Source organism: Aythya fuligula, chromosome 1 (assembly GCF_009819795.1).
Source record: "Aythya fuligula isolate bAytFul2 chromosome 1, bAytFul2.pri, whole genome shotgun sequence".
Taxonomy (NCBI): Eukaryota; Metazoa; Chordata; class Aves; order Anseriformes; family Anatidae; genus Aythya; species Aythya fuligula.
The window spans coordinates 92426575-92442287 of NC_045559.1; the positions used below are offsets into that span (position 1 = coordinate 92426575).

At 40.0% G+C, this 15713-nt stretch overlaps 1 protein-coding gene across 1 annotated transcript in view; it reads right to left on the reverse strand.

The window, feature by feature from the left end:
- The window catches only part of LOC116502169 (myosin heavy chain, cardiac muscle isoform-like), a 45745-nt gene that overhangs the window by 17134 nt on the left and 12898 nt on the right, over positions 1–15713 (reverse strand). The window contains exons 13-28 of the mRNA XM_032207933.1: positions 15540–15658; positions 14292–14441; positions 13342–13512; positions 11873–12052; positions 10441–10573; positions 8551–8618; positions 6771–6858; positions 6440–6557; positions 6081–6204; positions 5262–5398; positions 4601–4856; positions 4131–4373; positions 3344–3520; positions 2668–2813; positions 2021–2111; positions 513–902 (exon numbers count right to left, since the gene is read on the reverse strand). Coding sequence (XP_032063824.1) covers positions 513–902; positions 2021–2111; positions 2668–2813; positions 3344–3520; positions 4131–4373; positions 4601–4856; positions 5262–5398; positions 6081–6204; positions 6440–6557; positions 6771–6858; positions 8551–8618; positions 10441–10573; positions 11873–12052; positions 13342–13512; positions 14292–14441; positions 15540–15658 — 2591 coding nt within the window. The remainder of the gene's footprint in view (positions 1–512; positions 903–2020; positions 2112–2667; positions 2814–3343; positions 3521–4130; positions 4374–4600; positions 4857–5261; positions 5399–6080; positions 6205–6439; positions 6558–6770; positions 6859–8550; positions 8619–10440; positions 10574–11872; positions 12053–13341; positions 13513–14291; positions 14442–15539; positions 15659–15713) is intronic.

A 15713-nucleotide genomic window follows, 5' to 3' on the forward strand; every position in this document is an offset into this window, starting at 1 on the left:
GGACTCTTTAGAGTGCCCTGAAAGCTACCGAGCTCAGGAAGCAAAATGGGAACTCATCCATAGAAGGTCAAAATAGAGAACTGTCACAAAGCTTTTGTTTTATGCTCCTTGTTAACATGACTCAAAACAGTGAGCCAGGAACAGGATCTGGGGGTACTGTGCTTGGGATGGGAATCTAACCTTGGATGGCATCACACCAGTTATCATCAGCCTGGTGGAGCACAATTAAAGTGACACAGTTTTGTGCTCTGAAATATATGATTAACCAATATGTCTGGGATGGGGGATGCACTATATATTAGACAGGTCCTCTCAATTGCTGTCTCATCTCTAAGGTAAGGAGGGTTATACCACCAGCTGAGGAAAGTGTGATACTATGCGCACATGCACCACCATATCGCAAGAAACCACTTTGTGAAACACCCCAGTCCTACCAGGTGTCCTAGGAAACCTTCAGACCAGCCTTGGCTACGCATGACCACTGTAGGTTTGAAAAGCCTCAAGATGCTTACTTTTCCCTTCACCATCTGCTCCATGTTGGATGACAGATCATCCACCTCCATCTTCAGCTCACTTTTCTCCTTTTCCAGTTTCTGCTTGACCCGCTGGAGGTTGTCCAGTTGTTCCCCCATCTCAGCCACACTGTCTGCATGCTTCTTCCTCAGAGTGGCAGCCGTGGCTTCATAATGCAGCGTGGCCTCCTCAAGGTCCCGACGCAGCTTCAGGAACTCAGCCTCACGTTTCTTGTTCATCTCCAGCTGGGCAGCAGTGGCTCCCCCAGCCTCCTCAAGTCGCTCACTTAATTCCTCCAGTTCTCGGGCCAAATCTGATCTCTGCTTTTCCACCTTGGCTCGAGCAGCTCTCTCTGCTTCCAATTCCTCTTCCAGTTCTTCTATACGAGCCTATCAAAAAGACAGGAGTGCCTTTGGGTTACCCTCCATGATGATTCCTATCAGGGAAACTTGAGGCACCTTGCAAATACTTAAGCCTTCTGACAGCCCACACTTCACAACAGAGATGCAAGCAGAGCAGTTAAGGACTTCCCAAGTTGTGCCAATAAATTGGATCTTGAGCTAGAGTAAGGATGATGAGTTACATCTTTCTCATAGTAGATTGCTCTACAAGCTCTACAGTTTGCTATACAAGCTTTAGTTCAAGACACTGAAGTACACTGACCTTGTATTCTGTCATGTACTTTACAGTTAGGTCAAGTACAGCAGTGTGAGTTTTTTTTATAGTAGGAGGGAGGAATAGCAATTAATTGCAGTTGAAGGGGAGTGTAAGAGTTCTCTTTACTTCCACTGTAAGAGTGAGGATTTTGAATATAGCAGTGAGACAAACTGTATGTATAATGAGTACTCATTGGGGGTAATCTTTATCAAAAAACAGTTGTTTTGATGAACATATGCTTCACATTCAAGTTACCTGAATGTTCTTTATTTATAAAACATCAGAGCTGATATTTTGGGTCAAGACATTTAATTTGGACTGTGCTGGTTGCCTTTGGCCTTCTAATTTCTGTTGAAAATTTTCCGAGCATTTGAGCCCTTATCCTAAATTTCAAATCCATGGCTATTCACTGCTGAATCCTCCACAGCATCCCCACAACCATCCTCAGGTTCACTGTTCAGAGCTTAAAACACATTACCAAAACCTTTCTGTCTATCCTGAAACCACTAGCATTCTGTAGTCATAAGTCCTGATACTGGGAAAGAACCACTATGGAGAGAGCATTGTAAGGGGAAAAGGTATTAATATGGGCTGCTACAGAGTTACAGCACTTGCTGTCTCAAAGCTGAGCTGCAGCTTGCTGTGAAAATCTCTGCAAAGCATTTCAGTAAGGCATAAAAATCACAGACTCGCTGAATGGTTTGGGTTGGCAAGGACCGTAAAGATCACCTAGTTTCAACCCCTTGCCACAGGCAGGGACACCTTCCAGTAGACCAGGTTGCCCAGGGCCTCATCCAGCCTGGCCTTGGAGAGACTCATCCTAAGATAGATGAGAAAGAACCACACTGACCTGAAGCTCCTTGATCTTCTTCTGCAGCTGCATTACTATAGCTTGCTCATCTTCTATCTTGGAATTCAGCTGGCTCATTTCAAATTCTTTCCTGCCAAGGAAAGGAAAATCCTACTGTGACAGTTTTCCCCATAATTCAAATAAAGTTAGGCTTATGCAATTTTTAGAGTTGTTCAATAAAACTCCTAATGCATCTAAAAATGAAAACAATCATGTATTGCCATGTGCATGAAAACACATCCTTCTCTGAGCAGTTGTTTCCAAGTCAAGACTCTGCAATAACTTGTGAAATTACATTTCTTGTTCTTTTGGTCATACAAAGTAGTATTATTTTCTTACTCAATGAAAAAAATATCCCTAACCAAGCCAGGTCTTTCAACAGTACTGTCATAGTTACTTAGAATGGACAACTTTTTAGAGGCTTCCTTCAGTTTTATCTGCTAATATGATGATAAGGGTAATCATCTATAATGTTTCAGGCATACTGTATGCGAGTAATAATGATATTCCCCTCCCTCCTTGGTTATACACTCTCTGTCATGGAAATTCTATTTAGCCACCATCAGAGCAGAATGACACACCCGAAGTCTCTAAATGGCAGTAGTAACTGTGTTGCTTTACTTTGTATAAAAGAAATAGTCTCTTACTTCTTCAGCTTTTCTTCCATCTGCAACTTATCATTCTCCAAGTCCATGACACTCTCTTGGGTCAGCTTCAAATCCCCTTCTAGTTTGCGTTTTGCCCTTTCCAGATCCATCCTCACCTTCTTCTCTTGTTCAAGTGAGCCCTCAAGCTTTAGGTACAATGTCACTTATTAAATATATTCAACACAGATTGTTTCCAACAGTCATTTGCATGCTAAACCCATCTTTGTGCAGAGCTCTAGCAATAGTTGAATCAGAAGTACTTAAGTATAAGCATCTGATCTTATGTTTTCTTGGTTTCTAGCAGCCAGTAGACATATGGGATAAATAAACATAGTGTAAGGATTAGTCCATGCTTTACGTTTGTGTGAGCATTATAGTTCTCTTGGTAGCAAAGCTCTGCTTGACTGCATGCCAGTTACAATGCAAATGCACACTGAGTGTGGATTTTCCCTTCTACTGTATTCCTTTCAGAGGTGTGGCTACACAGTAAAGTATTTATAGCGTTGCTGTAATTTTACTTTTTGCAAGGTGCAACAAGGACTGCATTTATAAATCCTTGATTGTTTCTGAAAGAACAGGAATACATTGCAAAGCTCTGTGACATTTCAGACACATGAAAATTGTTAAGTGGTAGACAAAACAAGCCTTCAGAAAAGTGAAGGCAGAGCCAGCTTACATCATCCACTTGCTGTTCCAGTTTCACTTTAGCTTTGCTCAGTGTGTTGACTTTGTCCTCCTCTGCTTGTAGGTCATCCAGAACTTGCTGGTGAGCTTCCTGCAAAGACTTCTTCTCCTTAGTAAGTTTGCTGATGTTCTCATCAAGAGTTGCCATTTCCTCTGTCAGATTTTTGACCTGTGGAAGAGAGGACGGTTAATTTATAAGACTCTTAAGCAAGGGATTATCACAACCAGGCTCAGATGACTGTCTATACTGAATTTGTATGGAGGAAGACAGTGGGAAGAAAGGGATGTCTTCCCCTGACTCCTTGTGGGGTTTTGAATGAAATTGTCATCAAGGGAGCCAGTATGTGCCAATTCTTGTTATGGACATTTTTATTTCAAATACATTCAGTTTGTTTTTTTTTTTTTTCAGTGTCACTCTCACTGTGACAAAATCCAGCTCCTGGTTCTTTCTGGGAGAATTAAGAGATGAGTTTTACAGGCCCTCAGAGGAAGAGCTGGAAGAACTCATGGTTTCAGCAGAAAATTGTTTGCTTAAACACACCAAAACTAGACGTAATTCTTTAGCAGTGTTGGAGCAAAACCCACTTCTGAAAAAGAGAAACTAAGGCTCAGACTTAACACTTTTTCCCTCATAAGTCTGAATGGCTCTGTATATATTGGCCCTTTAGTGTGGCCTTTGTAACAGGCAGTGTAAAGTTGTCAAGTATACCGGTAGCTCTTGTGAAAAAGGTTATCCTTGCCTGACCTCTTCTGAAAACATGACAAAGTTCTAAAGGTACCTTATTTTCAGTAGCATGTTTCTCTTTCTCAACTTTTGCAAGAGTTATTTCAAGATCATCAATATCTTTCTTGAGCTCAGAGCACTCATCTTCCAATTTTCTCTTCTTGGAAGTCAGCTCAGAATTCATCTCTTCCTCATCCTCAACCCGCTCCGTCAGCTCTTTGACTTTGGCCTCCAGCTGAATCTTGGATTTAATCAACAAGTCGCATCGTTCCTCAGCATCTGCCAGAGTGTCTTGCTCCTGGTGAGAAAGGAAGAGGACAAGTGGTCATTGCCTCAGTTATCACCTACTCTGTATTCACAGAGACTGACCCAATGTTACAGAGCAGTTTCTATCTGCTCTAAATTTTTGGCAAGACTGACAAGACCAACAACTTATTTTAGTTGAATCACACTAACACACTGGTCTGTAAGCTTTTGAACTTGAAAGTACATCTAATGAACATACAAATATACATCCCTACTCACAGCTTGGAGCTGTAGAAGCAAGTCATTTTTTTCCTGAACTAAAGAGACTTGCTTTTCTTCAAGTTCTTTTCTCCTGGCTTCAGATTTTTCCAGAGCCTCCTTCAGTTTCAAGAACTCTTCCTTCATATTGGCCATCTCTTTTTCAGTTTCTGCAGACTTCAGAAGAGGTTTAATCTTAAAGAAAAGCTTCATCCAGGGCCAATTCTTTACAGCCATAAATGCACGGATATTCCACTGAATTACAAGAAGGGCATCCCTGTTTTAGGAAGAAAACACAATCCCCTAATGGTTATCCTGAATTGAGAAAATTATAATTCCACCCCCCCCCCCCCCCCCCCCCCCCCCCACACACACACAATTCCCAGTTAGTTTTATGGCTCTGCTCCCAGTAATACTGGGAACTTATTCCAGGTCCTAACATATGCAAGATACTTTCTCCACAGTTCTTGATTTTCAGAGATGTGAAAAATTTTCCAAATCTGATTTTTGTCAGAGCTGCGGGCAGCAATATACAGTTGTTATTATTGTTATCAGACATGTAAGTTAAACCTTTAATTCAGGACTAGCTATAGCTTTAGGAACTGTAAAAAGGCCTCCACTCAACATATATTTAAATGGCAATGACTATTATATGCTAAGATTGAAAGGGGTGACTTCATACCTGCGCTCCACTATCTTCTGGAACTCAATACGCATCAGTCTGCCACGTGCCCTTGCTTGGATCATCGTTAAGATCTTTGCAAGTCTCTCATCCCTCATTTCTTCTAGATGGCCCAACAGACCAGCCTTGAAGAACACCTGGTACATGCACAGATGACATTTGACCATAGTGAACGTATTTTTTCCAGAGTACACCAACAATTACACAGACTTTGTTTTAATTGTTCAGAAGAATGGTAACTATATTGGCACATTTATAAAGCAAAAGAAAATAGAGGGCTAAATACTACCTGCATCAGGAACTGCATTGCACAGTTCCACAACTGCTTTAAAACTGGCTCTCATCTCCCCAGTTTTGAATAGGCCAAACCATTTTTTCATCATCCTACACAGTATCTGTTGGATGTAGCAGGTTCAAAGCAGGTCAGCTGAACCTCAACTCCCAGTTCTCAGGTCTCTGCTGAATGGGATTATGTCATAATTGCAAATGGCTTCATTTAAAAAGCTGTAGCTGATCTTGCAGTCCATATATGCTTGAGCTTATCTATGCTATAGTAAACTACTGTTATATTGATAGGCATGGAGCATCAGCTGCTCTTCTGTTTGCTTGCTGTGTTGCTGTTTGTGGGAGCTTAAGCTGGAGAAATAAAATTTCCCTAGCATACCTTAAAAGTTATTATAGGTTTGCTGCCATATTGCTGGTTTCTTGTATTATCAATTTTTCATTAACTGGCACCACCAGAGATTGTATAATATTCTATTCTGACAATCAGATCCATCCTTTCTCTCTAAATATTAATTGATAATCTTTTCTGGTTACCTTGGTGTGTCCAAAACGATATTGGTTATGGTCAATATCTAAAGATGCCAGCAGTTTTTCAGCAGCTTTTCTGCTATCGACAAACTTATCCTCTGGGATTGCACCCGGATTCAGAATGCGGTACCTGTTAACAACAGATAAGCAATGAATAGGACTGGCAAAAAAATGACCTAGACTAATTTCCTACTTTTCATCTACAGGCACCAGGCAAAAGTAGAATTCTGCCTTCTATGTTCAAGCAAACTAGATAGAAAATAAACTTGAATCAAATAAAATACCTCAAATAAAAATGACAGGACATGCTTTGCTTATTTTGGCTGATAGGATAAGGACAGGAGACAACACAGCTCTGTCATTACCTTTGTTTAAAGTCTGCGTAAAGCACCCTGTTTGGGAAACCCTTACGGCAAATGCGGATACCTTCCAGGACACCATTACACCGGAGCTGGTGCAAGACAAGGAAAGCATCCATTTCACCTACGGGGGAAAAACAAAAGAGAATGTTTCCATATGGCTTAATCTTCATTTCACAGTGGGAAATGAAAAATGGGAGGTGTCATCTGAGAGGGCAACACCATGGGAAAAAGTGAATAACACAGGTCGTACAGAAATATGTTCTGGAGGCTTGTAAGTACCGGAATGACAGTGTTTGAGTATACTAAAATTTTAAGACAGCTGTGCTTTTCTTACCTGGTGTTTTGGATTCATTGGGGATAATGCATCGTACAAAGTGAGGGGCTGTAGATTTTAGGTTAGTCATCAGCTTATTCAAATTTTCCTGGAACAGACATGACAAAACACAATTAGCTTTAATGGTCTTGTGGAATTCCAATCGCTTATTTCTCTAGTTTGTTAGTTAAGTTTATTAAGGTCATCTACGTAGTTCCTAGTAAGATTATAAACTTAAAAATCATTAAAAAGAAATGATTTCAAATAAATCAAACTAGAAATTAACTTCTTTATAGGAATCCACATCAGTTGTAGCAAAATCTTAAGAAGATTTGTGTTTTACTTACAGCCCCAGAACTGTCAGATGCAACATGAATAGCCAGCAAGATGCAATATCATCCCGCAGAACATTTTTGCATTTTTTTCTCTTACACTATCTACAAGGCATACTCTTCATGTAATGGTACATGAAAATGGAAGATCCTCAATAAAACATGTTACATTGATGACTACCTTCATTAACACATCACTGATGTTAAACCCTGGTTTTTCATCAAATATTATGGTGACACTAACCATCAGGACTCTCTCTTCACACTGTACTGTCTGATGACAGTTTTCACACCATCCTGTTTAACCAGTGACTTCATACCTTCCGCTAGGAGTACTAAGTTCCTTTCACCTGAAGAGACTGATTTGAACTGCATTTTTGCCTAGTCACTTCACCCTTCCCATCTGTGCCTTGTAAAAGCTAGGCTTTTGTCCTCGTGGCCAAACATTTTCCCTTTATTAATCTTAGACATCTTTCAGGCAGGCAGCAACCTAGCTCAGAAGAAGCCAAGCATTCAGTGCCTGCCAGTGATCTCCAGGCTCTAGGGAAGGTGTTTTGTCTAGTATGCAGAAAATAGAGAAGATTAGAGGTGAAATATAATGTAATCAGGGCAGGCTGTTAAAGCTGAAAATTTCTCCTGTGCGAGTCAGGATGATAAATGAGACAACCTGAGCCAGCTCCTTAGCAGCTCCTTGTGCTCTGGAAAATGGGCCTCTATTATTGGACTATTAAATTGCTGTCTGCAAATACATCCTTCAGATATCTTTACATTTCTTCAGCTGGCAAGATATGTCTCTCTGTTTCCTGTGATTTCACTTCATGAGGAGTAACATCTAACAAAATAAAATACATGTCTAAGGGGAAACCCCTATCAACTTCCCCACCTGATGCTAGCTTACATTACGTCTTCCTCAATATAACGCATAAAAAAAGCCAAAAAAAACACAACCAAACCAAAAACCCACAAGAAAACAAAAACACACTAATGGTAAATTACAAGCCCATTTTTTCCCCAGAGATGATCCTGATGTCAGCTTCCACCAGGAATGCATTCCAGTGAGGGAATTACACAGGAAAAAAGAGGTTATACTCCGCTCCTTTCAACAACTTTTGTTTTCTACAATTGCTCTTATCCTAGGATCCCATTAGAAGCAGTAACAAAGCAGGGAGTAGCAAATGACTTGTAATCAGTTCCAGTTCCAAAGACTTGCATGAAGCTACAAGCCATGAAATAAATGATACTTGCTAAAGTAGAATTAAAAATGATTTACCTCCTGCATGCTCAAATAAAAGAAAACATCACAGCCCCTCACACATACAGTTTTAATAACTTTGACAGGGTCAATAACCTAGGCTTGGAATCAAATTCTGATATCGGATTTCAGTTTCCTTTGTCCATTATAGTCATTAACATCCTTCTTCAAAGCATTGTCTCAACACTAACCATCAGGTGTGGTGATGTAAACAAACCTTGTGTAATGAGGACACAGTTTGAAAAGAAGCACCTTTCTTCCGTTTCTTTTCTCCACCCTGGTCAGCTAAGGAAAAAAGAAAAAAAGAGTAAAAATCACACCATGTATCTCAGTAAGGGGTGCAGGCTGTGGCACGGGAAACAGACAAACCATAGATGACTTGATGGCTGTGATCATTCAAATATTATACAAAAAAACCTTCTGAATGTCGAGTGTTATATATCACAAGTTTGCAGCTTACTGTCCACATTCAGGATTTTTGTCAAAGACCATTGCTTTCTGCATTGCATTTTCATTTCAGATCTGGACAGCATCACTTGTTACACAGAAAGTCCATAAATATGAATAAGGCAGAAAAAGTAACTTTAACAACACAGAGTAGCTTGTATTTCACTAAAATGCCTAAGGTGAGATGACACAGAAAGAGAAAAAGCTAAAGAAAGAAATGCTTAGGCAGAATTTGTACTGCTCATTGTACTGTACAGACCTGATTCTCATGTCAGCTAATGAGACACTGAACTCATGCAAGTTACATTTGGCCAGAATAAATAGAAATAAATATTTATTTTGTAATTTTAGATACAGTAGCTTGGCATCCCCTGAATTTTGCTTAAAGCTTCAGAGTTGAAATCTCTTGAAGAAATGATAATTTTTGACATGACCTTTATGAAGTTTCACAACTCATGAGCAAAGCATGACCCAAAAATATACAGAAATTTCTGAATTTCTACAGTTTGTAAATACTGGACCATTAGATCATTTCCAGGAGGTCTGACATTCTGTCACCTGACAACAGTCAATGTAAAAGGTGAGGTGAACAGTACAATCTGTTTGTTGCAATTATCGAAATCCTCTCCCCCTTCTGAAAGGGACACTGCTAAGACTGGAAGAGGCTAATCTGGGCAGGCTGTTCTTTTCTCCTGACACTGAAGAAAAGCAAAGTAGCATTCTGACAGACAGGACTATCCACAGGCAAGTAGGCAGCTAGTAACTTGCAAGAATTTGCTAATGGCATGATTTTTGTTATTTATATTCAGCTCCATCTCTTAACACATTATGAAGTCTGCATTCTGCTTGCTTTCTCAGCAAGTGTCTTATGATTCACGACAACATCATCCAAGGGAATGAGGTTACTAATAAGTAGGCTGTAAGTGATTGCAACTTCAGGACATAAGAACGACATCTTTATAAAGAATGCCAGTTTATTTACTTAGCATCCTTTCTCTGGGTGCTTGCTACTTGTCTTCTCTCAACTAAAACAGTTCTGTATAATGCATATAGCTTAAATGCATCCTCAGATGTACATTAGTCTATCAGTCTTTTCAAAAACAGACAAAAAGGAAAAAAGAAACCCACGTCAACAGCAGCAACCAGAAAGGAAGATGTATTTGTAAAATCTTCTGCTACTTTGGCAAAGGAGGAACAGTGTTCAGTCACATTCATTATCTTCTTGCCACTAATCCAACAAAATATTTCAAGATTCTCTCTTAAATATTGAACTTCTTATTTAATCCAGGATGGCTAGCAAGGAGGACTACAGCACAGGGAACAAGAGCTGTTCTTGTTGACAGGCATTTATGTACAAAATGTTTTGTGAAACACTTGCCTGCATAACTGAACACTTGCATGCTCAAACACCCACTGGAGTGTTCACAACACAGATTTCCTTGCCAAAATTGCTTAGAGGTATTATGCATTCAAACTAGCTGAGTTAATGGCCTACTTAGGATAACATGGCAGACTCCTACAGATGCTGTGTGCATCTAAATAACTAGTCACTGCCTCATTTAGCATTGAGTCGACTGCAGTTTATAGTTGTTTCTTAAATTCATTTCCAAGCACACGCCCCAGAAATGAACAAAAACTCATGTGAGTTGATTCTACTTACCACTGTCAGCACCAACGTAGCTTTCAAACAGGCTTGCCAGGAGTTTGTTGGATGATTTTTGGAAAATCCCTACTACGGTTTCATTAAGCGGGTCTTTGTTCTTCTCAAGCCATCCAATGATGTTGTAGGGAACCTACAGCAAGGTGTTGAAAACATAAACCAGAGGTTGCAAATGCTCTCCGTCAAAGTAGTCCCTTAAGGCTTGGCTCGAAGCTAATGACCTTTTGCAAAATGCTGTTCTCAGAGCAGGACCAGCCACCCAGTTTTTCCATCACTTTCCATCCAATTCTCTGCTTCTTAATTGCCCGACCTCTCTTCCTAACAATTACCATCTGAATCCCACACACTCTTTCCAAACTTGTTGGTCTCTATATCTTCTGAACTCCATGTGGCTGGCTGTAAATACACCACATGCCATCAGTGTCCCAGGAACCCTCCTTATAACAGCTGAACTATAAAACACACAGGTAATAATTTCACTTCACAACAGTATACTACGCTCAAATAATTAAGATTTTCTGACAGAAATGTAGTGATTGAAAAACTAACTCCTGGACTTTGCCACGTCTCTCTGTTTAGTGAAAAAATACATTCTGTTAATAGTACCATGTGGAAATGAAAATTCCCATTTTCTTTGCTGAATACATTAACATCTACAGATAAAGAGCAAGATGAGCATTACTTCTCATAATAAAAGCAAAGGCAGCTTACAGTTCAATCATACTTGAAAATGAACTCAAACCAGTACTAGGTAGGTTCCAGCTCTGCTGTACTGACACTTCTTATCAATGCTAGTTTGATAATAAAATATTTCTTATGTCCCTCTCAAATTCTTTCTGCCCATCTAGTCTGAAAATGCAGCTTTGAAATCGTGTACGTTTTGACTCAAGTGTCACAATATTGGATTGTATTCCTTTACCCCATCATCATCAGACCTGTTAACTAAACCTTCACAGCAAAATCAATGACACTTCCCTTTGGCTGTATTGACACACCGGTCCCAACATGAGTAATAAGTGATATAAAATCTGTTCTTTTAAACCTTCCTGAAGTTAGGCAGAGATTACTTAGTTCATTTGTACAGGAAAACAAGATGGAAAGTTAGATGCTGCTGCTATTTAACCACTAACCTGAATCTGATTACAGGACAAGTGAAAAAAATAAGGCTTATTTTTAGCAATACCACTGTTAGCCCTCCTCAGTTCACTTCCTTTATTTGTGTAGCCAAGAACCAGATGTCCTGAAGCCTGGTGGCATCTTATTGCGTTGCAATGTTTATGCAGAGAGAGCAGGCATTTGCTCTTAACTCCTTTCCATCTTCACCCTTCCCACCCTCCCTTCCTCACTGTGTGCTACAGTTTAATCCCCCCTCCACACATACACACCTGGAAGACCACTAATATAAGGTCTACTTGCAAACAGAGGAACTTACTGCACCAGCATAATGAAGAAGTTCAAAGTGAGCTTCATATTTCCTTTTCTTATCAGGCCTGGGCTTCTGCAAGTTAGGTGACTTGCCAAGATGATTGTCATAAAGTTTGGCTTTGAACGTCATATCTGTTGCTTTTGGGAACATGCATTCCTCTTCAAGGATTGACAGGATTCCCAATGGCTGTTGATTAAAAAGGTCACAGAATCATAGAATACTTTGGGTTATAAAGAACATTAGGGATCACCTAATTGCCATTGGCAGGGACACCTCCCACTAGACCAGGTTGCCCAAATCTCCACCCATCCTAGCCTCAAACGCTTCCAGAGATGGGGTATCCACAGCTTCACTGGGCTACGTGTTCTAGTGCCTCATCACCCTCATAGTAAAGAATTTCTTCCTTATATCTAATCCAAATCTACCTTCTTTTAGTTTAAAGCCATTTCCCATTGTCCTATTACCACTCTGATAAAAATTCTGTCTCCAGATCTTTCTTGGAAAATGTTTAGTCTGCCTACAGCAGCTGTGCAGCCTTTAAGTTTGATCTGATGGAAGTTTAAGCTTGCAAAATTTCTTCCCATTCTGAGGATGAAATCTTTGACTATTCTGTTAAAATTGTAACCACACCTTTCGCTATTCAGTATGACACTTCTGCCTTAGGAGGCTTTCTGATGGCTTCCAGAAATTGTTTGGTTTAGACAATTGGACCAACTCACATTTTATTGCTCATCTTTCAGAACAAGATAGACTAACTTCCTAGGAGTTGACAGGACAGATTTGTTGTGAGATGAGGGTGAAATGCACAGACATCCTAACCCTGGAGAAGAAAGTGATCAAGTACAAGAGCACTTAATAATCTGGCTGTTTCTGCTGTTCCAAGTGTCCTACTAATGCAAGACTCAAAATTTCATTTTTTCTCAGAGATCAGCAGGGTTAAATACTATGTCAGAAGAGATGGCATAAAGAGATACAGCAAGATTCAGCTGCCCTGACAAGGCTACATTATGTTCATGAGGAAGGGAAAAGGAAAGGCATATCCTATGCTGGGAAAGCTGTGGGAGGGAAGCATGGCTTCAGGCTAGGGAGAGCCTGAAGGACTTTGCACATGAACATGTAATGTAAGAAACAAGACATCATGGGGAGAGAGATGCTGACATTAAGCATATGTGGAACAAAGTAAACTGTTGAACAGTAGGAGAAAAGTGAAGTAAAAAACAAGGAAGACCACACGCCTACACAAAACGAGTACAACTTGTGGCTGCTGTTGGCTCTTCAAGGCAAACTTACTGAAATAAAGTTAAATAGAAAGAAATGGCACAAATATTGATTTTTCTTTGATTCCATAATGCATATGGTGAGAAATCTGTCTTGCTGTTTATCCTGCTCTATTGACTGGGATTTGAGGGTAACTCCAAAGGAACATCATGAATTAAAACAATTCATTAAATACACCTTAGCACTCCTGTACGTACCTTCTCAATTAGATCGATACAAGCCTGCAGGTCCATGCCAAAATCAATGAATACCCACTCAATGCCTTCTTTTTTATATTCTTCTTGCTCCAGGACAAACATGTGATGATTGAAAAACTGTTGCAGTTTCTCATTAGTGTAATTGATGCAGAGTTGCTCAAAGCTGTTGAACTGCAGGAGTTAAAAGGAGATGCATTTGTACATAGTTCTCTATGTCATGGGTTTAGTGGAAAAGCAAGAGGGAAGCTATCTACATTTACAGCCTTCTAAACAGTAACAAGTTGAGAAACTACTGAGCATTACACTGAAGGCAAAGGAGGGGGAGTTCAATAGCAGGCTGCTGGCTGCCTTGTGTGCTGTTCTCTGGAGTGTGAGGATGCCCAGATTTGTTCAGGTCTCTCAGTTAGAATGCACACCAGTTTTCCTCAGCAGCATGCCATCCAAGTCCTCTAGAGCAGAGCCAGTGCAGTCTTTACTCTGCTTAATACAGAGAGCAAATCATAGCAGCATCAGCATTATGCACATACCCTCAGGAATGGCTTCTGAGAAACAGAAGTTGTGAAATATTTTATGTTGCAGACATTTTTTATGGTGATAATAAAAAAAAAAAATGAAGAAGTGCTGCATCATATAAAAGGCACTTTTTCTCAAAGAGAAAAAGTGGCTACAGTGGGCACACCATCCTAAAATTCAGCCCAAACAATATGAGATGTTGTCTCTGCTAAAGACCCTCTTCCTGCCCAGGAACTATGAGCATTTCCAGCTGTGTTGAATACTGAGCATTGTCTGCATCTATTCATGGCAAAACCTTGTAAAATCATATATGCTGTTTGCTCTACAGCTTTCTTGCCTTTTGGCTTTGTGTCCATTTAGAAGAAAATACCCATCCCAAGAAGTATTGTTAAGTAACTTCTGTGTCCTTCCCCAGGTCCTCACACATGAATACTCACATCAAAGATTTCAAAGCCAGCAATGTCCAGCACTCCAATGAAGAACTGTCTGGGTAGCTTAGTGTCCAATGTCTTGTTGATACGGACCACCAGCCACTTGAACATTCGATCATACACTGCCTTGGATAAGGCCCCAACAGCATACAAAACCTAAAATACACATTTCAAAATGCCACTACATACAACAGAATTCATTGTGGAACACAAGGATTTCAGTACATTAGTCTTTTAAAATTCCTACTTACAGTTTAAATATCACAATTTTTCTTATAATTGCTGAGGTAATTACTAGTTAATACAACACACAGCTTCTTCCATTATCTATGCTGACTTTTCCTCAAAGCATTGCTATACATATTTCAGTCACATATGTACAAACATGTACATAAAGTGTTAGTAAAGTTCCTCTTTGGAAAGAGCTGGATGGCAAGTAGCAAAAGGCTTCATCCCTTGTACCGCTGTGGAGTTCAGTACCACAAAGCTCAAAGGCCTGACGTTAGCCATGATAACCAGAACTGTAGGCACAGGGGATGTCTGTGCTTAAGCTACTCCTTGACGTTTGTTTCAAATTTTGAAGGATGCTATGTCACAAGCAGGATGTTGGAAAGGAAATGTCTGTGCCTTTTCTTTAGTTTACCAAGTGCATGACTACACTAGTAAGGTAGAGCTCTCTCCAACAGTTCTCCAGTTACTGAGCCTGTGCCATAGCCTGCCTTCAGACAACAATTTTCATTTTAACCACAATGCTGAAGTACCTTCTAGAATACTATACAGCCTGCAGCAGTGCTAACCCAAGGACATTTGTTTCCTAAATTAAAAGGTACCTTTACGTGGATATTGCCTTTAGCTGATTGAGGTCACACAGAATTTAGAATTACATGAATAATAAATGAATGTATAAATAATCCACAGATCATCTCCTCTAGGTAACTATTCTCATCCAGAATTAGATACCAAGTCCCATGTGCTTTTACTGCACCTCATTTCCTTGAGTGGCTGCTACTAACATGTTTGTAAAACAATCCCAAAGGCCACTATCCTCTTGTCAATCTTTTTACCAGTATCCTGCTCTTTCATCATCTATTCCCCCATGTTTGGGGATATAAAATGAGAACAGTTACTAGAGGATCCACTGTTCAAACAACACGCACGCACATTAATATTGCTAGCAAAAGCCTCTCTGGGATGTTACAGAAGGCCCCAGGCTTGTGGAACAGGTATCCAAATACTGTGACAGTTTCTCCTTACCTGTTCAACACTTTGACCTTTAGTCACATACTCATTTCCAACTTTCACTCTAGGGTGCAATAAACCCTTAACCAAATCAGAGGAGTTGATTCCCATCAGGTAGGCAGCTTTGTCAGCACCTGATTGGGAGAAAACAAGGTTTTAGCTGGCTCTGAACTTCTACGTGAAAACATA